At 48.4% G+C, this 26,348-nt stretch overlaps 1 protein-coding gene and 1 pseudogene across 1 annotated transcript; both read left to right on the forward strand.

Moving 5' to 3' along the window:
- The first annotated feature begins 533 nt into the window (after nt 1-533).
- Nucleotides 534-18,047, forward strand: LOC123129512 (tRNA ligase 1-like; annotated as a pseudogene).
- LOC123132340 (tRNA ligase 1) lies at nt 17,686-20,294 on the forward strand. Its single transcript, XM_044552114.1, has 6 exons — nt 17,686-17,842; nt 18,078-18,154; nt 18,362-18,427; nt 18,575-18,668; nt 19,418-19,575; nt 19,742-20,294. Exons 2-6 carry the CDS (start codon nt 18,150-18,152, stop codon nt 19,785-19,787), a joined length of 369 nt encoding a protein of 122 aa, XP_044408049.1. The 5' UTR covers nt 17,686-17,842; nt 18,078-18,149; the 3' UTR covers nt 19,788-20,294.
- The last annotated feature ends 6,054 nt before the right edge of the window (nt 20,295-26,348 follow it).

The raw sequence follows: 26,348 nt of genomic DNA on the forward strand, positions 1-26,348 counted from the left end.
TTTCACAGACCGCAAGTTAGTCGGCCCAACTACTTGCTAAATAAGAGAAAATTAATTTAAGTAGTCGCACATTGCTCATTTACATACAGTCATACCAATTTATATACATGTGCGAAACTACATGTAGCAAGCTAGATGAAAGATGGATTGATTGATACGTGAGCTAGCTGGAAAAAGACTCCGAATTTCTTTAAAAAAGGAATTAACTTCACTATGCGAGCTAGATGGATGGATTGGTACATGAACTAGGCACAAAAGGACCCTGTATTTCTTATACTACCCGAGGAAAAGGGAAGAGAGGACCCGACTATGTGAGAAGACCCGGCGCACTCCCGTATTATGGTATTTCACACCTTAAATCCCCTCAATAAATGTCGACTCAGCCCACGGCCCACGTACAGCAGCGCATAGCCCAGTGCGATCCAGCGGTGGTGTGTAGGGTGTTACAAGAAACCGCGCCGCCGTCGCACCAAGGCGAGATTCGCGCGCTGCGTCCAGCTCCGCACCCCCCCCCCCCCCCCCCCCCCCGGCGCGCGGCCGCCGCCTCTCCCGACCTCATCCTCATGCAGCTGCACGCCCCCGTCTGCCCCACGGCGGGCTCCGCCTCCTGCGAGCGGTCGCCGCCTCCCTCGACCTCCACCACCTGCTGCAAGCCAGGCGCCGCCCTCCGGTCCTCGGAGGTGGCGGATGAGCAGGGTGGCGCGTCGAGGTTGTTCGCGGGGGGCACTTACTTCGCCATGGACAACAACACGTTCGCGGAGGCGCGCATCAGGGCCGCTTTCTACCCCAAATTCGAGAACGACAAGTCCGATCAAGAGGTGCGTGAATTGCTCCTTGCTTCCATCACCTTGACCTTGTGATAAACAATGCCAAGTGTTTCCTGAGCAACTATCGGCAGTTTTCCCCCATGATTATATTTTAGTGATTCTGATCAGACAATACATGTGGAAGTTACCATATTGTGAGTTGTGTTTGCTGTTTCAATATTTTGATTACCTTAATTTGCTGGGGCCACGTTGCTATGCTTATTTTCAAAGTTGTGAAAAAAGAATGTATCAAAAGTCAACTACCCTACATCGTTCTACTCTGTTTGGCAAGGTAGATTAGCTAGACTATCATAGTACACCACATGGCTAAATCCAGGCTTAGTTTCTAAACCATCCATTGCTTAATTGGTGTAGGTTACCATTGTATTGATGAGATTTTTTTTCCCTTTGAGTAATTCTAATGAAATTAGCTGCTACGCACTGTGCGCTCTACTTTTTAGCTGTTGATGAACTCTTGAACATGCTGTCTGCAATCTGCGTGGCCTCAATGTTGTTGGTTAATGTAACCACATTCAGTTTTATCTTATCTTATATTCTTATTGTAGAAATATTTAATGAATTGGCTATAGTACTATGGGGGGGGGGTTCTTACTCACATTTACTGAATGGAGTTGCAATTCAAAACTTTTAGTGGGAACCTTACCCCCATTTTTGTGATGGCAGACAAGAAAACAGATGATTGAGATGGTGTCGCGTGGCTTTGCTACCATGGAGGTATATTTGATACTCTCTCCATTCACAATTACTTTGCGTTCTGGGTTGTTTAGTCAAAGTCAAAATTTGTAAGCTTTGACCAAATATGTTGGAAAAAATATCAACATCCACGATATAAAATCTATTGTATTATAATCTTCATAAAGTATATTTTCTGCATTTGTTATTATAAATGTTGATTATTTTTCTTACATTCTTGGTTAAACTTGACAAAGTTTGACTTTGACTAAACCCAGAATGTGAAGTAAATAAAACGGAGGGATTATCTTTTTTTATCGCCTTTTGATTATTTACTGATTTTATTTTAGCTAACTACTTATAATGATGGTTAAATAAGAAAAAGGGTCTCCCCGCGCTTTGTATTCCAAAGCAACCAACCGATACATTCAAGGATAGGTGCTGGGTGTTGGGGAACGTAGCAGAAATTCAAAATTTTTTACGCATCACCAAGATCAATCTATGGAGTAATCTAGCAACGAGGGGAAAGAGAGTGCATCTACATACCCTTGTAGATCGCTAAGTGGAAGTGTTCAAGTGAACGGGGTTGATGGAGTCGTACTCGTCGTGATTCAAATCACCGATGATCCTAGTGCCGAACGGACGGCACCTCCGTGTTCAACACACGTATAGCCCGGTGACGTCTCCTACGCCTTGATCCAGCAAGGGGAGAAGAAGAGGTTGGGGAAGACTCCATCCAGCAGCAGCACGACGGCGTGGTGGTGGTGGAGGAGCGCGGGACTCCAGCAGGGCTTCGCCAAGCACTACGAGAGACGAGGAGGGAGGGAGGTAGGGCTGCGCCAAGAGGGAGATGATCTCGCGTATGTTGCAGCCCCCAATACCTCAAGTATATATAGGGGAAGGGGAGGGGCTGCGCCCCCATCTAGGGTTCCCTCCCTAGGGGTGGCGGCTGCCCCAAAACCCATCTAGGGTTGCGGCCAAGGGGGGAGAGAGGGGGGGCGCACCTAGGGTGGGCCTTAAGGCCCATCTGCCCTAGGGTTTGCCCCCCTCCCCTCTAGGAGGCGCCTTGGGCCTTGGTGGGAGGCGCCCCAGCCCACCTAGGGGCTGGTCCCTTCCCACTATTGGCCCATGTATGCCTCCAGGGCCCGTGGCCCCTCCCGGTGGACCCCCAGACCCCTCCGGTGGTCTCGGTACACTACCGGTGATGCCCGGAACACTTCCGGTGGCCAAAACCATACTTTCTATATATCAATATTTACCTCCGGGCCATTCCGGAACTCCTCGTGACGTCCGGGATCTCATCCGGGACTCCGAACAACATTCGGTAACCGCGTACATACTTTCCCTATAATCCTAGCGTCATCGAACCTTAAGTGTGTAGACCCTACGGGTTCGGGAGTCATGCAGACATGGCCGAGAAAACTCTCCGGCCAATAACCAACAGCGGGATCTGGATACCCATGTTGGCTCCCATATGTTCCACGATGATCTCATCGGATGAACCACGATATCGAGGATTCAATCAATCCCGTATACAATTCCCTTTGTCCAGCGGTATTGTACTTGCCCGAGATTCAATCGTCGGTATCCCGATACCTTGTTCAATCTCGTGACCGGCAAGTCTCTTTACTCGTTCCGTAACACATCATCCCGTGATCAACTCCTTGATCACATTGTGCACATTGTGATGATGTCCTACCGAGTGGGCCCAGAGATACCTCTCCGTTTACACGGAGTGACAAATCCCAGTCTCGATTCGTGCCAACCCAACAGACACTTTCGGAGATACCTGTAGTGTACCTTTATAGCCACCCAGTTACGTTGTGACGTTTGGCACACCCAAAGCACTCCTACGGTATCCGGGAGTTGCACAATCTCATGGTCTAAGGAAATGATACTTGACATTAGAAAAGCTTTAGCATACGAACTACACGATCTTTGTGCTAGGCTTAGGATTGGGTCTTGTCCATCACATCATTTTCCTAATGATGTGATCCCGTTATCAACGACATCCAATGTCCATGGTCAGGAAACCGTAACCATCTATTGATCAACGAGCTAGTCAACTAGAGGCTTACTAGGGACATGGTGTTGTCTATGTATCCACACATGTATCTGAGTTTCCTATCAATACAATTTTAGCATGGATAATAAATGATTATCATGAACAATGAAATATAATAATAGCAACTAATTTATTATTGCCTCTAGGGCATATTTCCAACACTGGGGCGGAAGCAGCACAATCACACCCAAAAGAAACGAAAGAGAAACAACAAAAGAAAAGAAAAGAATGCCGACAACAGCGGATCGACGGAAACGAAGAAGCTTCACGACCACTGCGCCCACCGAGGATCTCCCACCAAGCTCCAAGGCTCTGAAGCACCGGTACCAATCAGCACCTCCAAGAAGGACCGCGACGAAGACGACGCTGCTGCCAAGGGTTTCCCCCGGTACCCGACGAGGCGAGAGGAAGGGTCGCCCCCGACGCCCTCCAGGAAGGTCAGGCGACACCCACCGGCGTCGCCGCGTCGGTGTCGGACAGGCCGACAGGGGTTTCCCCCGATCCCAACCTTCACCTCGGGTGCTCCAGAGCCTGCCACCAAACGGACCACCATCTTGCGCCACCATGGTCAAGAAGCATCCACGCCGTCTCACCACGGCACCACGAGGTGAGGTCTGCACGACAAGGGATAGGAGCCGGGACTAGGGGCCGCAGCACCGTCGGCACGCGGGAGGGCACAACCTCTACCGTCAACGACGGTAGCCGACCGGACACACAAGCAGGAGCCTACCAGGCCCGTGTGCCCACAGGCCCGGCCGGGAACACCATTCTTGGACAGCTCCCGCTATCGCGCTGCAGCCGGCACGCCATCGGCATCGCCGTCCCCCCATCTGAGCCGCTCCTCCTCCTCACCACACAGACGACGACGAAGCCATGCCGTGGGGCCGGCCCGCTAGGACCCAGATGGGGCCCGCCGGGCCCAGATCTGGGCCGGGGTCGTGACGACGGCCACCCAGCACCACCACGCCGCCCCGCCGCCAAGGAGCGACGTTGACACCACGCCTGCCGCCGGCCGCCGCCGCAGGGCAGTCGGACCGCAGCCACGCCGAGCTGCACCGCCGCCGCCTCCCTGCCCCGGGAAGGGAGCATGCGCGCGCGGGGAAGGGAAGGCCCGCCATCGCCGGAGCCACCCGGGCCAGCGCCGGGGGCGACCACCGGCGGCGGCGAGCGGATAAGGGGAAAGGGGAGGCCCGCGGAGGAGGGGCACGAGCTCCGCCCCGGCCACCTCCCGGGGAGGCGGCGCGAGGCGGGTCTGGACGGGGGAGAGGGGAGGGAGGAAGGGGACGGGGGTGGGGCGCAGGGCCGGCGGCCTGCGGCGGCGGGAGGGCCGGCGGCGGCGGGAGGAGGGGAAGGGGAAACCCTAGTCGCCTATCTCCCGTAGAAGGTTCCCCTGCTTAAAGCAATACATTCACCGAAAAAGGCTTTCGCCCCGCTTTATATTATAAAGCACATGCCCAAGCCAACAATCCACAGAGGTTCAAACACACACACACACACCAAGTTCATACAAAACACAGGATCCATAAGGGTTAATGCTGAGGGCACAACTCAACAAGCCCTAGAACAGAAATAAACGACTGCAACTAGTCGGGCTCCGGGAGGGGGGGGGGGGGGAAGTGGTAGCGCCAGGCGGAAGGCGAGCGATCGAAGGTCGGTGAGGAGGGTGTTGATGACGTCCCGATCCTGAGGGCGGCTAAGCGGCCGCCAAAGCTGCAGGTACCCACACATTTTAAAAATGGCGTCAGTAGCACGTCTGAGAGCAACCTTTTGGATGACAAGCTTATTGCGGACAGTCCAGAGCGTCCAGGCGAGGACCCCTATGCAGAGCCAACGGATATGTCAGTAGCGAGGGGGGGGGGAGAGGCATGGATCTCTGCGAGAAGGTCGGGGAAATTGGAATTGCACCACTGTTCACCAACCGTCTCATGGAAACTGGGCCGTGGTGCACGTGAAGAAGATGTGGTTAGCGTCCTCCACCGTGCCGCACAGGGGGCAAAGCCCATCTCCAGGTCCGTTACGCTTGAGGACTTCGACTCCGGAGGGGAGGCGTCCACGGATCCATTGCCAAAGGAAGATCCTAATCTTCAGTGGCAGGCGGATATCCCAGATCAAACTGAAGGGCTCGGGGGCGGGCGAAGGCGCGATGGCCGCGTATAGGGACTTAGTAGAGAAGCGTCCGGAAGATTCTAGGCGCCAAGAGATGGCGTCCGGGGTGTCGGTGACGTTAATCGGGAGAAGGGCGAAGTCCTCGAGGAGGGCATCCCAGGCGGCCACTTCGGGCGGGCCAAAAGGGCGGCGAAACGCGAGGCGCCCTAAGTCAATAAGGGCCGTCTCAACAGAGACCCGTGGGTCAACAGCAATGGCGAAGAGCTCGGGAAAGCGGGCGGCCAGAGGGGTGTCGCCGATCCACTGATCAAACTAGAACAGGGTCGCGGACCCAGACCCAACCGAGATGGACGTGCCAATGCGAAGTACATGGAGCAGCTGAATGACGGCCTGCCAAAACTGGGATCCGCCCGAACGCTGACAGAAAGCCAGAGGCTGTCCACGGAGGTACTTGTTCCGGATGATGGTGAGCCAAAGCCCTCCATCACCATTAGCAATACGCCATAGCCACCGGGTCAGGAGGGCGATGTTCATGCGTCGGGAGGACAAAATCCCCAGACCCCCCTGGTCCTTGGGTTTACATATGTCCGGCCAACTGACCATATGGTACTTCTGTCTGTCATCCTCGCCAGCCCAGTAGAACCTGGATTGGTACTTGGCAATTTCCGTGTGCAGCGTTTCATGGAGGCTATAAAAGCTCACGAGGTACCAAAGAAGGCTGGCGAGAGAGGAGTTGATGAGAATCACACACGCAGCCTTCGATAGCCAGCGCCCTTTCCAAGGCTCGACGCGATGTTGCATACGGGTCACCGTGGGGCGGAGGTCCGCCACGGTGAGGCGCGAATCACTAATGGGGATCCCCAGGTAGGTCGTGGGGAAAGAACCCAGCCGACAGTTAAGTCGGTCAGCGATAGCCTGAGCTTCCACCGGAGGGTAACCAAGAACCATAACTTCGCTCTTATCGAAGTTGATCGTTAGGCCCGACATCTGCTGGAAGCACAGGGGGAGGAACTTCAGGTTAGCCACGTCCTGAGTAGAACCTTCAACCATTATTATGGTGTCATCCGCGTATTGAAGGAGGGAGACCCCTCCCCCTCCGACTAGGTGGGGGACAATGCCGTGAATATGACCGGCACCCTTGGCTTTGTCCAGGATGGCAGCCAGAGCATCGACCACCATGTTGAACAGGAACGGCGAGAACGGGTCCCCCTGACGCACCCCACAGAGAGTGGGGAAGTATGGCCCAATCTCGCCGTTGATGTTCACCGCGGTCCGCCCACAGGAGACTAATTGCATCACACGAGTCACCCAGCGGTCGTCAAAGCCCTTACGCAGCAGCACTTCCCGAAGGAAAGGCCAGTGCGCAGTATCATAAGCTTTATGAAAGTCCAGCTTCAGGAAGACAACGCGATGTTGTTTCACCCGAACTTCGTGAAGGACTTCATGGAAGACCAACACGCCATCTAAAATAAACCGGCCTTGGATGAAGGCCGATTGGTTCGGGTGAGTGATCGAGTTAGCAAGCAGGGTCACCCTATTGGCGTACCCTTTGGCCAGGATCCGGAATATCACGTTAATCACGGTGATGGGACGGAACTGGCGAATATCAGAGGCGCCCGGAACCTTTGGGATGAGGGTAATGATCCCATAATTGAGGCGACCAAGGTCCATAGAGCCCGAATAGAACTCCTCGAAGAGGGCCATGACCTCAGGTTTGACTGTCTGCCAGAACGTTTTAAAGAACGTAACGGGCAAGCCATCCAGACCCGGGGCCGAGGAGGGGTTCATTCCTTTAATGGCCGCGAGTACCTCTTCTTCGGCGAAGGGGGCAACAAGGGCCGTGTTGGCCTCATCGGAAACCAACTCCACCCCCGTCCAAGTGTCGGGGGCGAGACTAGCCCCACCCCGAGGGGTGGGGGTAAAGAGGGCTTTGTAGAAGCCGTCTACATGAGCCCGAATGGCCGCGGGGCGGACAAGGGGGGCGTCATCCTCCCACAAGCAGTGGATGGAATTTCTCCGGCGTCAGCCATTCGCAACCGCCTGGAAATATGCAGTGTTCGCATCACCGCGGAGCACCCATCTTTGGGTACCACGCAACCTCCAGTATGCCTCCTCATCTGTGTAGATGGAGGAGAGTTGATCCTCAAGATCATATCTCAGCATCCACTCATCTGGGGAGAGCCCGGAGGAGTCGGCCCGGGCGTCCAGAGCCTGAATAGCCAACAGGAGAGATCTTTTACGCTCGCGGAAGTCACGGCCAAGATTAGCGCCCCAGCCCTTCATGAATTGGCGGGCAAGCTTGGCGCAGAAGTGCCACGAGTCAACGGCGGACATGGAGCAATGGGGAGAGGCGCGAGCAAGAGTCCAACGAGCAGAGACCGCATCCCGAAAGCCGACCTGGTTGAGCCAAAAGGACTCAAACCTAAACCGCGGCGGGAGGGGGGGGGGCGCTCGTCCGCAGAGGATAGGAGGAGAGGGACGTGGTCAGACCGAATCCGGGTAATCGCCTGGAGCGAGGTCAGGGGGCACCTCAATTCCCACTCCGGGGAAACTAGGACACGATCCAAGACGGATCGCGTCGGGTCGGCCTGGCGGTTAGTCCAGGTGAATCGCGCCCCCGTCCGCTCGATCTCCCGGAGGCCGAGCTCCGCGATCCAGTCGTTGAACAACTGCATCCGGGGGAGGTTAATCCTATCATTATTCTTCTCGTCCGGAGAATGGATGAGGTTAAAATCTCCGCCCACAACTACTGGGAGGAGGGAGGCGGAGATCTTTTGGTGGAGCTCCGCAAGGAAGGTCGGGGAACGGCGGTGATCCACCGGACCATAGACAATCCACCGGACTATAATGATGGTTAAAACGTGTTTACCCTACAAAGATAAGCTTTTGTTCAGGTTACGCTGAAGCATTCAGGATCTCTATTCATGTATGCTGGTCACCATGGAGCATATTCCAAGAATAGCTTTGGAAATATGTAGGTTCTGCTAGTTTGTCTTGATGTTTGTTGAGTTATTTAACTGAAGTGTAATTCCTGCTTATAGCTACACTGCTGTGGGCGTTTTTGGCCTGGACCGTATGTTTCATGAAGCTTGGGGAAAGGAAGCTCCTCAAATACAAGCAGAATTTAATGATTATCTCCAGGTATTCCATGCCCAGGGCAACTTTCCTCAAGAGATACATGCCTTTGGACTTCCGTATTTTCATATTTTTGTGTTTCTTGTATCGGGATCTTTTGGTATTTGATAGTCGATATAAACATATAGTAATGATGCAGAACCTTCACCTAAAGAGAATATTATTTTCCATTTTATATTTCACTGCTTCTATTTCATTCAGTATAGTTCTTAATTTGGCAGAGCCTCGAACTAAGTAGCTTAAGATCTCATATGAGTAATTAATGTACTAAAATAGTTTATATTTATGATAAATACACACACACCAAGTAATTTCTCTTATTCCCAAGCCGTTAAATCATGGGTACCATGGTCATTTCTCTCTATCGCTCTCTTGGTATCATAGCCACCTTAATCCCTGTGCTTAACCCAGATGCGTTTTAGAAAATGAAAAGGTGGGAGTATTAGGTAACAAACACATTAGGAATCACCATTGTAGGTGTGCTGTTTAATCTTCCTTTGATACATAGTTTATTGGAATTAGACACTCATCAAGAATGTTCAGTTTATTCTTAGGGATTTTCATCGTTCGCATTTCTACTTCTCAGCAGTTTTCTTAAGATTCCTGATTTTACCCATGTTATATGCTTCCAGAAAAACCGGATAAACATTTCAATGGAGCTTGTAACGGCTGAATTAGGAGACCATGGGCAAAGGCCAAAGGATGATTATGGTACTCTCCCTCCTCCCCCTCCCCTGATTCATCTAAATTCCCTGGATTCGTGTAAATTGTCAGTTCCCCTGATTCATGTAAATTGTGCTCTCCATATGCTTTATTCATTGGTATTCATTACTGGAGTAGTGTTTTCTAGTTATAACTTCAAATGTATGACGCATAACTGTTTCTGTACTTGATAGTGGATGAGTGTTGTTTATAAGAATAGTAAAAGGGTCAAATATTATTGGGGGTAAAATCGGGTTTCATTTACACAGATAAAATTATCATTTTGTGATAAGATTGCCACAACTGCTGATATAACTTATAAACTAAAATCATTGGAGTAGAAACATTTTTATGATTCAGGAAACTAACAACTGTAAGAAGCTTCTATTGATATACTTGAAATTTCACTCTTTGCATTCACTTAGTAGCATGGTTCTATTTGGGGTGTTATAAAGACTGAACAAAAGAAGCAGCACAATCCTTTTTCTGCTCATGTTATTCAGCCTACATCATTATCCTGGTATTTTTCTTGCTTCTGTTTTGGAGAGGTTTCTTTACCCATATAATTATGGCACCATTTTTCAGTCCATGAATTTTTACCATTCTTGGCAGTATTTCTTTAACATCTCTTTTGATGCATATTTATATCTTTATGCAGCCGTGGTTACAGCTGTAACAGAGTTGGGTCATGGCAAACCAAAGTTCTATTCTACTCCAGACGTGATTGCCTTTTGTCGAAAATGGCGCCTATCGACAAATAATGTCTGGCTATTTTCCACAAGGTGGCCCATGTGACAACTCTATGTTAAGAAAATTCCTTTGCTAAAGTATTTGACTGCCTTGCTTGATATAAGTTTCCATTATGAAGCTGTTTGATACGAGATGCATCATGAGAGTAAAAGTGTCCGTTTCCATTAATCCAGACTAAATTATTTAATTATAATTCTTGTGTATGAGCATTTTACGGAACACCTTCTGATGATACAAATGCCAATTTCGACTTTTCTTCTCATGTTTGAAATCTTTCGGTGTTTCCGTAACTCAAGTTCAATGTTTCCTGTCTTGTCAGTTTTTTAGTTTATTATTACAATGGATTGTTGCTTCGACACGAATCATACGCTCATCTATGCCAATGCTATTAAATTTATTGAACTTCTTCTCCCATGTACCGTCAACTACTCTTTACATTGGCATGCATCTTTTTGGGGTATAGACTATTGTAGCTAAGTTATTTTACACTGTACATACTGATAGACATTGTTCAACTGCTATATTTTTAGTGTCTATGCAATCATGTCATTCATCTGCTGGAGCCATTGTTTCGGTACCCTCAAAAGTGCGCATCTGTACACTGCTGGTTCTTGTCTTAATATTCTTCTTCTTTCTGTTTACATCTTTGCAAGGAAATCTGCTACTTCTTTTTTCGTTGCCTATGATGCATTGTGTGAAGTGGGGACTGCCACACTGGTTTGCGAAGCCCTTGACAAAATAGCTGATATATCTGTACCAGGTAAGTCTATCTTGAGTAATAATTGTTGTCTTACAGTATCTTTTCTTTTTACCAGCAAACCGTAGGGGAGACCCCCACGGTAATTTTCCATTAGTTGTCTTACACTCTCACTGCTGTTATAATATCTTTTCATGTCTCTCTTCGTTTAGGGTCCAAGGATCATTTAAAGGTACAGGGTGAGATACTTGAAGGTCTGGTTGCCCGTATTGTTAGTCATCAAAGTTCAGATCAAATGAAAGAAGTCTTGAGAAGCCTCTCACAGGCTCCATTACATGGAGGTAAGCTAGTAAATGACATCCCCTTGTTATTTGAGTGAAATAGATGAGCCATACAAGAGAGTTTCTCTTTGTTTGCAAACGATCTCAAATAAGTTTTCATCTCAATAATAAGTTTCCTGTTCAATTAGAGCTACTCCCTCTGGCTCCAGTTTGTTGTCGTGGCCCATTCACATATGTCCTTTTACAAAAAAAAAGCTCTGCTATTCAAAACTTTCGAAAATCCCCTCAGATTCAAAACACGATCGGATCGATCGATCGTTTCGCTGTCCTTCTTCCTCCCGTGACTCCATCCTCCGTCCAGCAGCTCGCCCCATTAGCGGCAGGGGGTTCCCCCAGTAGCTCGCCCCACGCAGTAGGCTGCTGCTCCCCTCCGCTCGGGAGTATATTTTTTTAATGTCAATAGGTTCACCATAAAGTATATTTCCTTAATGTGTCCATTCAATATTATAGATTTAAATATTTTTTCCTAAATATCTGGTCAAAGTTAGTAAGATTTGACTTTTGACTAATTTTTAGGCGCCTTAAATTTTGGGACAAAGGGAGTAGTAAATAATTCTCAATGCAGTTGAGTTGTGTAGCTGTAAATACATTAGTTTTTATCGTTGATGTACAAAGTAACTTTCCTATGCAGTTGAATCTGATTTAGGACCAAGTTTACGTGAAATATGTGCCGCTAATAGGTCAGATGAAAAGCAGGTATCGTTTAATGTTGTCAAGTGGTATTCACCCTTTTCATGATTTTTATTAGTTTTGTATTGGTTCTATGGTGCTGTAACTTCTTATTACTTTTACATGAACAGAAAATTAAAGCAGTTCTTGAAAATGTCAGATCTTCAATGTGTCCAGACCACTCTGATTGGTTTGGAAACAGTAGTCTTGATGCTCAGTCTCGAAACACTGATAAATCACTTGTCACTTACTTTTTGGAAGCACATCCTACAGACTATGCAACTAAGAAATTGCAGGTTAGTAGTTTCTATTTGTTCTATTCCAAGAATAAGTCTTTTTACAATTGCTGTAGATAACAGGCATACTTACATGGCAGATGTTTTATAACTGCAAATGCCAGCTTCCAATAACTAGAACATGATAATTTATTTCTTCTGCACTGTTACAGGAGATGTTTCGTTTGATGAAGCAGAGACATTTCCCTGCAGCGTTCAAATGTTACTTGAATTACCAAAATGTTGATTCTCTTTCATACAAGATGGTTATCCATGTGCGCAATGATTCTATTTGTAAACGTTATCAGCAAGAGATGAGGTACGATTGTAAAGTCAATCTCGCGTAGCTTAATTCATAGCAGTACCTTTTTTGATTTATTATTTGCTATTAGATTTAATCGGTCATGTATATTTTTAGGAAAAATCAAGGGTTATGGCCACTGTACAGGGGTAAGATGGACGATACAACAACAACAACAACAACAACAACAACAACAACAACAAAGCCTTTAGTCCCAAACAAGTTGGGGTAGGCTAGAGGTGAAACCCATAAGATCTCGCAACCAACTCATGGCTCTGGCACATGGATAGCAAGTTTCCACGCACCCCTGTCCATAGCTAGCTCTTTGGTGATACTCCAATCTTTCAGGTCTCTCTTAACGGACTCCTCAGGGGTAAGATGGACGATGTGACTCAAAATTCTTTTCAATAAAATAAGTCAGCGTGACTTTTGACGGACGTAATGTTTCATGGTTAGGTTTCTTCATTCATATAAACCTGTGCAAGGCGAACAATAAGAAGGGCGCTGAACTTTCCGAAGACAGTAACACTTCACTGGAAATTATTGATGGTGCCGTGGATTCAAGTTCGTCAGCTCAGGATGGTCTGGCTGGTGAGGATTCAAGTTTGATGCTCAAACTAAAATTCCTGAAATATAAGGTACTTCATTGTCATTGTTTGCAGCTTCTTTTAGAGCTTAGGTGTTCGTTGGTCACTTCTTGATGTATGAGTACAATGCTGTTTACTCTGGATTGCTTGCTTTCATTTTAACATCCGATGCACATGTAAAATAAGTATGACACTGTCATTATAATGCTTATATGCTTGGCATATCTATGTGGACTTCTTTTCTTTAGAAGCTTTTTTATTCTTGCACGCTGGAGAGGACTGCAATCACAAAAGTTTGAACTGGTGGATATGTATCTGTATCTTCTAACAATTCTCTTACATGGCCACCTGACAGATCAGGACCTTTTTAATTCGGGATGGCCTCTCCACCCTTTTCAATGATGGCCCATCTAAATATCGAGTTTATTACCTGAAGTATGTCATGCATTCAAATCTCAAATTTTCGTTCTCACCTTTCCACAGTTCCTTCTGCGGTTGGCTGAAACAGATGAGCATTGTAGTTACTAGTCTTGATTTAGTTTTATTCTGCCCATAATTGTTGTAACGCCAGAAACATAGCTAATGCATCCTTTGGACATCTACTTAGTTGATATGCATATTAGTAGGAAATGTTAATACCTGTAAGCGAGGCCGCTACCATGTTGGGGTCCCCTTCTATGCTATTCAAGAATTTGTCTTCATCAAATGATGATTTGATGCTTGAAGGTTTCAGCCATGTGAAATATTTGAGCTTAGTTGTCGATTGTGACTACATTAAGTTTTGGTTGGTGCTGTTGTATTAAATACAAACAGTGTTACCTCTGATATCAGTGGTCCTGAATGTGTTAATAGGCACATGGGGAATTGGGGAACATCAGCACGTAAACAGAAAGAGCTTTGCAAACTGTTGGATCAATGGTATATTACTAACTTCTTTCTCTTCATAGGAGGAATTGTTTTAAGTGTTGTGTTGCCAAACTACAGATGTTAATTTTATTTTTTATTTGGTTTGCTAAAACAGGGCTGTCCACATTACATTAAAGTGTGGCAATAAGCCACTCTCGTCCTCAGCGTATCTTGATGAGGCAGAGCCTTTCCTTGAACAATATGCTGACCAGGATCTGGTAGGGGCGAAGCAGAAAATTTGAGAGATGGAGAGGATGATCTTCAGCCAGAACGTGGGACAGCACCTTGTAGTCCTACAACGTCCCTCGACGTTGTTTCCAAAACTGAGGGCCTCGTTGTCTTCTTTCCTGGTAAATCCTATTTTCTTTTAACAGATTCTAAGGTTTATGTTTCATAAGCATTCTTCATCTTGAGTTGTTTCAAATCATTGGAATAACTGGTTTTTAATATTCTCAAGATTAAAGAACTTGATAATCATTTGTACCGCCCTTGCCCGGCAGTGTCTAAACTATCGACCTAACTATGCTGTATTTTTTGCTGTTTGTGTGAGGTTGGGGGAAGATTATACTGCTTCAGATGATAGACCATTCGATTCATTTGGATTTTCCCAATAGCTATAGATCATTGTACAGATAGAATGTTGATCATGAGCTCAGAACTTGCAAGTAGGGTCTAGGTGGCCATTGTTTAATGCACCTATTTGATGCCTAAATTAATCCAGGTCTCGCAGAAAAAAACCCTGAAAATAAAAGAAGATAACTTGTCTAACACTTTTTTGGTGGGCGTCGAATCTGACGTTCAGCCAGAAACTGAGGTGCCACACCAAGCTAGTGGACAGTCCACACTTAAGCTATATTTTTTTCTTGAAAAACGCAAAGATTGCTTCTAGATGGGTTGAATAAATAGAAAGAAATATTTTGAAGCCTAAAAATGATGGTTACGACGCAACACCAAGCTAGTGGACAGCCCAAGTACAGGGGAGACACTCTGTAGCTCCTGCGTGACCCCACGCAATAGCTTCATCCTTGATTTGCTCAAGTAGGCGGTTGAGGCTTGGCTGCTCACAGTTAAAGGTGCAGCCGTTCCTGTGATTCCGCATCATCAAGGGATGATCGCAATGGATGCCAGGCCCTTCCTCAGAGGCTTAGAAGTAGCTGCAGGCATAAAGCCACCAATGATTGGTAGAGTAAGCGAAGAAGTCTTCACCAGGCGCCTAAGGGCGGCAGGTTGCTCGCACCCTGGATAGGACCTCAAACCAGGTCTGCTGCACCTTGGGACAGTCAACCAGTAGGTGGGGCGTAGTTTCCAAGCAGAGGAAGCAAACAGGCGCATGTCGCTACCTTCGATTCTGTCCACGCTGGTCAGTCCAGCATCCATCAAGACTGGCAAGCCATATGAAGAACTTGACTTACTTTGGCACCCCCCAGTCTTGCAGATGAGTTTCTAAAGGGAAGTAGTCCTGCGGTAGGGTCGCAACGGCACATCCCTGCCGGACCAGGGTTCGAATCATATTGGGAGAGAATTTTTGGTATCTCACCCGGGTGGGCTCTCCCTTAAACAAAAATATCCTGGGTGCTCGTGCCCATGGATCTCATTTTTACCAACATAGGTCTAGAGACCATCATTTTCAGGTAACTTTAGGCTTAATTAATTATATGTCCTAAATTTGTTGGTTCTGGATTTTTCTTACCCTGTGTGAGCATTCATAATATTTGTGAACCTATTAAGTGTATCTTGGCCTTCTCTCAATTCTCAAACATTAGCTTATCAAGCTTACAGCTTATAAACCTGATTGTCAGGACCCAGTTGCATCTCTGAAGAATTGCCCTGCCAAACAGACACTTTCAGTTAAGTTTGAATGAGGAAGATCGCGTGCGAAGCAAGGGTGGCCCTCTACTCGTGATCCAACGGCCCGCCTTCATCCGTACCGCTTCGCTGTGTTAAGTTGAAGCCGATGCCATTGATTCACGATCGGACTGTGCACAAGCTCATGCGCGTCGCTGTTCCTTTTCCGACAAGGCTCCAAAGAGATCAATACTCTTTTACTTTTCATTTTCACTTTCTTACCAATTTGTAAGGCTATAAAGCCCACTCTCCTGGTCGGAGGAGACCATCGAACCATTTCTAGGGTTTCCCCCTTTCCGCCGCCAGTGTTCCTGGCCGGCTTTGTACCCATTGTAGCTCTTGCAAGAACTCGAAGCATTCCTCTGAATTTGCTAATAAAACTGCTAGTTGAGCTGCAATTCTGAAGATCTTGTCTGTCAGCACCACTCGGGTCTGACAATGATAAACTAGAGAATTAAGTCATGCAAGCAGCTTCTCAACGGATGGTTGCTTAAGCAATATTAACTGTAAGCCTCAGACCAACTGGCACCTTGGGTTGCTTGACTTGAACCTGTAAACCCTGTGAGCCTAAGCGTATACCAGACAGATCAGATTCTAAGACCATTGTCAATATACCGCAATTGTCTAGCTAGTAAATATCCTTTGTCAGTATTATGATTTTCTGATTGCCATTATGTTCTCTTGGTCCTCATTATATTGTTTTGCTCACCGTCATGTTTATTCTTCTTTCAGGTATACCTGGTTGTGCAAAGTCTGCTCTATGTAAGGAAATATTGGAAATGCCTGGTGGCCTTGGTGATGATCGCCCTCTTCATTGTTTGACAGGAGATCTTATTGGAGGTACGGAACATTTGGCAGTATTCTTTGGTTGCTATGTTCATAGGACCAAAACATGGGTTCGGTGGACGCGGTCCACTTGTTCTTAGATTTTCTGATGCAAATAGAATACAAATTTACATGTGCTTATGAGAATGATGAATACAAATTTGATTATTCTGGCAGCATGTAGCAATACTTCCCAACTTTGAATGTTTGATATTCCTTGTTCAACAATAAGAACTGGCAAAATTTGCTTTTCCTGATGTAGCTTATTTTCGAGAATTGCGCTAGTGACAAAAGACTTTCTGTCGCTAGTGTGCTTTCTAAATTTGGTAATTATGTATTATGAATATTATCCGTAAGCGCATAGGTTATTTTTGGTACTCTGATTTGGTTGCAAGGCCCTAATTTGGAAGTCATCATTAGTGGACAACAGAACACATTTTTTATAATTACGGGGACAAACAAGCTTTCACTCACTCACTCACATGTTAGAGACACTGGACCATTAGGCTATGTAACAGGTGAGGTAGGGGTTTCTTCCTGCTAAAAATGGATCCGAAGTTTGCAGGGACAAAATAGGACCACATTTCTACTCAATAGGAGGCTGCTGTACTGATAAATTATAGTCGATATCCTGCTGTAGATGCAGTTTCTTGAAAACTAAGGGAATATGATTTTATAGTACTTTTAGCAGTATATATTTATAGCATCAGTTCTATTGGTACTTTGGTAGAGTACTGCATAAATATATACCTGTATGCCTGTTATTCAATTTTGTTTGCTATTTTAGGTGCTATATTTCAGCCAAACTGATTAATTGTATAGAGTTACTCTTCTAGAGTGAGGCTGTTTTGACCTTTTTATAAACTGTTTGCCCTTGCAGGAAGATACTGGCATAAGGTTGCTGATAAGCGAAAAGAGGAACCATTTAGAATAACCCTCGCCGATAAAAACGCACGAAATGAGAAAGTGTGGCGGCAGGCAAGATTACTTTCAAATTAGATAGAGTATACCTATCAATGTTATTTCTTTCACATGCTACAGTTTAGAAAGAACGGAACTGATGGTCTATTTATTCTAGATTGAGGATATATGCCGGACCACAAAAGCAGCTGCTGCTCCTGTTATTCCTGATTCTGAAGGTAACGTATGCTTCATTATATTTTGCTCTATTTTTCTTTTGCCACTTTATGAAGAACTCAAGAGGAAAGCAATTATTTGGAGATTATTTACTAAGTCAATACAAAACCCCTTGCTTGGAGATTATTTAGATTCTAGAATGTTATTCCCATCTTCACTGTCTATCTGTATTTATGAAGTGCTTATATTCTTGGATAGGATCACTGAGTTGCTTTGTAATTTTTCTTCAAACTGCAGGCACCGATACAAATCCATTTTCTTTGGAAGCTCTTGCTGTTTTCATGTTTCGTGTGCTCCAACGGGTCAATCATGATGTACACAATATTTACGCTTTACACAAGCTTGTAGATAGTGACTGCTGTATATATTTTAAATTGTCTAACATGTTATGACTACGTATAAAGGGACATCTGGACGTGGCATTATGGAATGCTGGTTATGTTTTGATGAGATCGCGTTGTGGAAAAATTTGTTGGTAAAAAACATGTATCTACTGAACTCTTACTTGGCTTTTGTTCCAGATCTCCATTGCCTGGTGATGTTAAAACTATCTTAGATGAGGTGCTTAGCTTATTCATTCATGGAAGGTATGTAACTGTTACCCCCCCCCCCCTTAAAACCCAAGAGTACCAAGTTAATGATGTGTTATCTGATAATGTTCACCAAAAAAGTAAGTACCACGAATAGTCAAAATCATGATATACTGGCTGATTTGACTAATAATGTCGAAACAGAGCGGAGCTATTAGAAGGTTGGGCACAGTCACAGTGGGAGAAGAGGTTGCGTGAGATCTTGTTCGGGAATGCTGATTATCTTAAATCCATTCAGGTAAACATATCACATCTATTATTTGTTGAAAATATGTATCCTTAACTCTTGGTCGATTGAGAAAATTTAACGTGTGGACAATTAGAACAATAAAGTATCAAATAGTCAGTAAGGATAGGTGGTTGTGGTTTTGCACTACCCCATGTCGTTTTGTCACAAACTAATAATAAAAGAGAAATTTCTAAGCTTAGCTCAAGACAAAGAAGTTTGTGGTAGATGAGCCTTCCAAACTCACTTTACCCTGTTGCCACTGTTTAACTTTATGAACTGGCGTGCTATGTTTATTTAAGCCAAAGTAGGCAATGTAGTGCAGAAGGCTTACAAGAGAAGACACACAAACCCTTAACTTAGTGTGAAATATATACAATATAAGTATATACCTACCTTTTTTCGCACATCATTAATTGAATTACCTCTTCACTTTGGGGGTCCTACGTTGACACATTTCCTACCAACCTCATCCATTGGGGTAATACCCTCATTACTCTCTTTACAGTCACAATTTTGAAATGGGACCCACTCTTAATCTTAACACTTATCTTTGATTTGGCAATAGCAGTAGAGATGACTTTACATTGCTATGTGATGTACTTTAATCAGGGAGTTATTGGCTAGCATGCACTGCCTACTAAAAGTCTGAAACCATAAAAGGCTTTGAGTTACAATTTCGGTGCACATTAAGATGATGCTTTTGTTCCATGAGGACAAAAGTATTTGATTTTTTATGTTATAATGTTTATTTTGTTTAGGTTCCCTTTGAGGTTGCTGTGAAAGAAGTAGTGGAACAGTTAAAGGCTGTGGCAAAAGGTGATACCAAAACACCTGATACTGCGAAGCGGAGGTTCGGCAATATCATTTTCGCTGCTGTGACATTATCCCAGGCAGATATATTGGGCCTTGTCCATCAGTAAGAATTGTATGCTAAGTTTAGTCTCCAAAGCAAGATTCTTTGCACAGCTCATGTGATCCTTAGGCATAGACTTGTTCTATGTGACCGCTGCTTCTAGGTTATTTCATTATATGAAGCGTTGCTGTAACTTTAATCACATCGTGCATATTGCACAACTGAGCAGGTTGCGGAGAACGACACTGATGTCAACAATTTTCTTAACGGCATAAAATTAGAGGATAACCTGATGAACGTGCATGTCACCCTCGCCCACAAAAGAGCCCATGGTGTAGCTGCAGTTGCAAGTTACAGCGTCTACCTGAACCAGAAAGTCCCCGTATCGTTTAATGCATTCTTCTACAACGACAAGATGGCTGCGCTCGGAGCACATCTTGGAATGGTAAATGGCGAGGCTATTGTCTCTAAAAATGATTTTCCACATTGTACTCTATGGACAGTCGGAGGTGTTGCACCAAAGGAAGCAAACACACTGCCACAGTTGGTTTCCGAAGGAGAAGCAAAGCGGGTGTTGATCGACTCTCCTATCACCATCTCTGGAGTAGTAAACTTTTATTGATTCGTCATCTTGTTTAGATTAGATTGATGCATAAATAACGATAAGAGCATTGTAAATGTTAGTTTAAACTTCATAAAGCTTCGCCCTTGTTCTAATAATGGAGCAATGGATGCCTCCGTGTGTTGTCCCCGAATTTCTTACTGGACCAGTTTCAACTGTTCCCAAATTCCACTTTTGATGGCTTCACACGAAGCAGTACAGCCGTGTAGTGGTGGAGCGAGGATGAAGACTATCCAGTATCCACACATTACCGTACCAGTTTGTAAAATTAGTACTCCCTCGGTTCTGAAATATAAGTCTTTTTAGATATTCCAATGAAAGACTAAATACATATCATAATGAGTGAATCTACACTTTATAATATGTCTATATACATTCGTATGTAGTTTATAATGAAATCTCTAAAAAACTTATATTTAGGAACAGAGGGAGTACCATTTAGCTTGTTTTTCTAGGATTGACCTCAAAGCAACTGAAGTGCAGCGTTAGATGCGACTGATCTACAACCGAAAATGCACAAAAAACTGTATATTTTTCATAAATTAGCGAGCATATTTAATACTCCCTCCGTCCTGTCCTATAGAACATTTCTGAGGTTTGTCAAAATTTTGATGTATCTAGATGCTAGTATTTAGTGTCTAGATACATCCGAATTTTCATGGAACGGAGGAAATACTTGTGCTCCAAGTAGAGTCAACGCCACTAGGATTGAGTGAAGAGTTTCCCAATAACTAAAATTTTCGCTCCAAATACACAAAAATCCCCAATCTTGACTCACACCAAAATCCCCAAATCAGCCGTCTGACCTTAGCCTCCTCCTCAAGCACCCTCGCCCGCCGCCGCCTGCCCTCCGCGGCTGCCGGCCTCCCAGAGTAGGCCTACAGGAGCCTCAGAGCAGTGCCACGTCTTCGTCCTCTCCCCCCAAGAGCACCGAATACAGCCTCTTCCCCGAGCAGATGCCTCTTCCACGTTCTTTCACACGAGCAGTGCGGCGTCGACTACATCGCGGTCTCCTCTACTTCCTCACCCCACCTCGTCAGATTTCTCTTCGTCTTATGAGTTTTATTAGTCTCAGGTATGTGTTTTGTGATGTGTGATCTGTGGACAGAACAAGAGGCATAGTTTTTGAAAATTTCTTGAATCATTTGATAGAAACTACTTTAAAAGAGAGTTTAAAGAAATAAGGTTAAGAGGGTAGACTCAAAAATGAACGAGGTTTAATTAAATCATCAGATAGAAAGTGAGGTTCTGAAAGTAGATCATAACCATATGTGTAGGCGTTTCAGAATTCAATCTGTTACTTGCATCTTAGGATTTATGGAATGCAGATTGCTCTGCTCTGTACTTTTATGAGCAAGTCAGTGTTATTACACACTGCAGCCTTTTCAGTTAAAGCTAGATCAAGAAAACCAAAGTGGCATGCTCTGCCTCTAAATTTTATTTTCCAGTCAATAAATTAGAAGTGGCTAGTACCTTTAATAACATGAATGTAGACTTTGTAAGCTAGCTAGGCCATACTTACACTTCCTATCTCAGTCATACATTGGGCAAACTTTTTGTTTGGATATGTGTACTGCACTGGTTGTGCTTTGGAAGTCACTACAGAAAATTGTAACAATTGTGAGTTTTGTTTTGAGAAGATTTGTGAATAGTTTGTAGTTCTAGGCCAATTGTTTGGGCTATCTCAAAATGTGGCATTTAGCTTGGATGCGTTTTGTTAGGGGCTTAGCCCAAGTTATTTTATTTTTATTAGCATCGAGATTATATAAACAGCTGTAAGACCCCCTTTAGAAATTAAGCAATAAGACATATTCTATTGCCTGGCTCCCTAGGAGCCGGAACCCTAACCTAGTTGCCTCCTCTCCCGTCGCCGCCGCCTCTCCTCCCACGCGAGACGGCGCCAGCACGCCGGCCGCCGCAGTCACGTCCTCGCCATCCTCCCTCTTTCCCCTACAATCTCCGGCCAAGACCCGATAGGGCCCTAGCTCCTACCAATTTGGTATCATGTAGCTTAGGTGGGATCATGTCTTCGTCGCCGCCCACCCCAACCATTGCACTGCCGACCGCCACCACCTCCCCGCTGGCCACCACGGCCAGCGCCCCTCCACCGCCGATGCCGATCACCTCCGCCGCGCCGGTTCCCACCGTCTTCACCATGGAGGAAGTCACCGGAGCGCTCCGTTGCCACTGTGGTCCAGGGGATCCGCCTCTACTTGGCCGGTCCCTACGGGCCGCCGCCGGCCGCGCCCCCAGCCGCCGCCACCGGGCCGCTACTTCTGCCGTGGCAGCCGCCACACCCGGCGGCCTTCGCTGCGCTCGCTGGGCCGCTGCAGCTGCCGCCGCCACTCACCTCAACCCCGCCCTGGCTGCCGTGGCCATCGCAACCCCTGGCGGCCCCTGCTGCGCCCGTCGCCCCGCTGCAGCAGCAGCCGCAGCTTCCGGCGCCACCGCCGATCAGCTCCGGGACGGCTACGACTACGCCGGCGGAAGTCTCGATCCACCAGGTCCGGTTGCCGTCCTCGCCGTTATCGGCCTGGTTGGCCGAGTCGTCGCCGCAGCTGGTCTACACGATGGCCTCGGAACCGCCGTACTCCACTCACAGCCGGCGCCCACCATGCAGTACGACAGGTCCTCTAGCGCCGCGGGCCACTACGCTGGCCTCGACGGGCAACCGTTCCATAGGGGCCCCCCTATGTCCACCGAATCGGTGCCGGCCTCCTCGTTGCTCCGCACCGATGCGCCGTACTCCCACGACGGTCATACTCATACACCGTCACGTTTCGCCAAGCTCGACTTCGCCACCTACGATGGCACCGAGGAGTCCCTCAACTGGCTTAATCAGTGTGAGCAGTTCTTCCGGGGGCAATGCACACTCGCGTCGGACCACACCTGGCTCGCCTCATATCACCTCCGAGGCACCGCACAGACGTGGTATTACGCCCTCGAGCAGGACGAGTGCGGGAGCCACCGATGCGCGGGAGCCGGCTGGCGGAGCTAGGCCGCCTCCCCTTCACCTTCACGGTGCAGGACTTCGCCGACCGCTTCCAGGCCCTGGCGTGCCACGCGCCCGGCGTGACGGCCCGTTAGCAGGCCGAGCTCTTCGTCGGCGGTCTACCACATCATATCCGCGTGGATGTGGAGCTTCGGGGACCCCAGGACCTCCAGACGGCGATGTACTACGCCCGCGCTTTCGAGCATCGCGCGTAGGCCTTGCAGCAGGCGGCACCGTCTCGGGGGGCCCGACAGCCAGCCAGGCCGCCCCCGACACCACCTGTGTTGTTCTGCCCGCCTTCGGCCGCTCCAGCGACTACCACTCCGGCCGCGACGCGGCCCTTCCGCCTGCTCACCCCGGCCAAGCAGCTCGAGCACCGTCGCCAGGGGCTTTGCTATAATTGCGACGAGCCCTACATGCCGGGCCATGTATGCCCGCGACTCATCTACTTGGAGGCGGCTGACTACGTCAAGGAGAACACGGCCGCCGACGGGCTCGGCGACTTGCCCACCCCAGTTGCTGCGGAGGTCGCACCGGCGCCCGCTCCGGCGACGGCTCTTGTGGTCTCCCTCCATGCGCTCGCGGGCATCTGAGACGAGCGGACTATGCTCTTGCCGGTGATGATCCACGGTGAGCGCCTGGTGGCCCTCCTTGATATGGGCTCCACGCATAACTTCCTGCCCGAGGCAACCATGCGCCGCTTAGCGCTCCAGCCGACGGGCGGGGAGCAACTCCGGGTCACCGTGGCTAACGGCGACCGACTCTGCTGCCATGGGCTGGCGGCCTGGCGCGGAACGTGCCCATCACCATCGGCCACGGGCACTTCACCATCACGTGCGACGGCATCGACTTGGGCTGCTTCGACTTCATCCTCGGCGTCGACTTCTTGAGGACCCTCGGTCCCATCCTCTAGGACTTCGACGCCCTGAGATGGCCTTCTGGCGCCAGGGGCACCGCGTTCGGTAGGAGGGCGTGGGTAGCGCCTCACTGGCAGTGCCGCAGCTATAGCTGGCCGCGATTGCTGCAGGGCCCGAGCACCCTCTGTTGGATCATCTTCTATAGAAGCACCACGACCTCTTCTACGAGCCTCAGGGCCTTCCGCCAGCCCGGGTGTATGACCACCGCGTTCATCTCCTATCAGGCACGGCGCCGGTGGCAGTGTGCCCCTACCGCTACCCCCAGCTGTAGAAGGACGAGCTGGAGCGGCAGTGCACGCTCATAATCGCCTTGGGCATCATTCGGATCTCTACTTCGCCGTTTTCGGCGCCGGTCCTCGTCCATAAGTCGGACGACACATGGCGCTTCTGCATCGACTACCGTGCCCTTAACGCCCAGACGCTCAAGGACAAATTTCCTATTCCTGTCGTCGACGAGCTCCTGGACGAGTTCCATGGGGCGCGCTTCTTCACCAAGCTCGACCTCCGTTCGGGCTACCACCAAGTGCGGATGCACCTGGACGATGTTGCGAAGACGGCGTTTCGGACTCATCACGGCCACTTCGAGTTATTGGTGATGCCTTTTGGCCTCTCCAACGCCTCGACGACCTTTCAGGCCTTGATGCACGACATCCTCCGCTCCTACTTGCATCGGTTTGTGCTTGTTTTCTTTGATGACATTCTTATCTACAACGCCTCGTGGGCGGAGCACCTTCAGCACGTCGCCATCGTCTTCAACGAGCTTCGAGCGCACCATCTTCATCTTAAGCGCTCGAAGTGCTCGTTCGGCATGCCCTCAGTCGCCTACCTCGGCCACGCCATCTTGGCCGAGGGTGTTGCTATGGACGCCGACAAGGCGGCGGCTGTCGCGGCATGGCCGACGCCGCACTCACCGCGGGCTCTCCCCGGCTTCCTGGGCCTCGCAGGGTACTACCGAAAATTTATCCGGGAGTGCGGCCTCATCGCTTCCCCGCTCACGCACTTATTGCGACGCGACGCCTTTGCCTAGGATGCGGAGGCCACCGAGGCGTTCGAGGCCCTCAAGAGGGCCCTCACGACGGGTCCCGTCCTCCAGATGTCCGACTTCGACCATCTGTTCATGATGGACTGCGACACCTCCAGTGTGGGGTTCGAAGTCGTCCTCCATCAGGGCGACGGGCCGCTTGCGTTCTTCAGCAGGCCCTTCGCCGCGCGCCATCATAAGCTCGCGGTCTATGAGCGGGAGCTCATTGGCTTGGTGCAGGTCCTGCGCCACTGGCGGCCATATCTTTGGGGGCAGCCGTTCCGTATCCGCATGGATCACTACAACCTCAAGTTCCTATTGGACCATAGGCTCTCTACCGTGCTGCAGCACTAGTGGATCAGCAAGCTCTTTGGCTTCGACTTCACCGTCGAGTATCATCCGGGCCATCTTAACACCGTGGCCAACGCCCTGTCCCACCGCGACACCGACCATGACGCGGACGCCGGCGACGCCGACGGGGCGGCCCTATGCATCCGCTCGGGGCCCTCCTTCGCTCTCATTGATGACATCCGCAGGGCCACCGCGGAAGCGCTGGACGCTCAGCTCCTTCGGCAGCGCCTCGATGCCGACGACTTGGAGGACCGTGGTGTTTGGCGAATGGCTTGCTCTGCATGGGCTCCGCCTCTTCGTGCCGGATCACGGCGAACTCCGTCACCAGGTTCTGCTAATGGCACACTCGGCCGGCCACGAGAGTGTGCAGAATACCCTCCACTGTCTCCGTGCCGATTTCTACCTCCCCGGCGATCGGGCCCTGGTCCGAGATTGGGTGAGGTCTTGTCTCACGTGCCAGCGTAACAAGACGGAGACACTGCGCCCGGCTGGGCTGCTACAGCCCCTAGAGGTGCCCTCTCAGGTCTGGGCCGATATCTCTATGGACTTCATCAAGGGCCTTGTTGGGGAACGTAGTAATTTCAAAAAAATTCATACGCACACGCAAGATCGTGGTGATGCATAGCAACGAGAGGGAAGAGTATCATCCACGTACCCTCGTAGACCGTAAGCATAAGCGTTATGAGAACGCGGTTGATGTAGTTGAACGTCTTCATGATCCGACCGATCCAAGTACCGAACGCACAACACCTCAGAGTTCAGCACACGTTCAGCTCGATGACGTCCCACGAACTCCGATCCAGCAGAGCTTCACGGGAGATTTCCGTCAGGACGATGGCGTGATGACGGTGATGATGTTGCTACCGACCCAGGGCTTCGCCTAAGCACCACTACGATATGATCGTGGTGGATTATGGTGGAGGGGGGCACCGC

This window comes from Triticum aestivum, chromosome 6A, assembly GCF_018294505.1.
Source record: "Triticum aestivum cultivar Chinese Spring chromosome 6A, IWGSC CS RefSeq v2.1, whole genome shotgun sequence".
Taxonomy (NCBI): Eukaryota; Viridiplantae; Streptophyta; class Magnoliopsida; order Poales; family Poaceae; genus Triticum; species Triticum aestivum.

What these genes read in the sequence shown, in the direction of transcription:
- LOC123132340 (XM_044552114.1), top strand. An exon ending in AGCTTATTCATTCATGGAAG is followed by an intron (nt 18,428 to 18,574) that starts GTATGTAACTGT and finishes ATGTCGAAACAG; the next exon opens with AGCGGAGCTATTAGAAGGTT. An exon ending in ATTATCTTAAATCCATTCAG is followed by an intron (nt 18,669 to 19,417) that starts GTAAACATATCA and finishes TATTTTGTTTAG; the next exon opens with GTTCCCTTTGAGGTTGCTGT.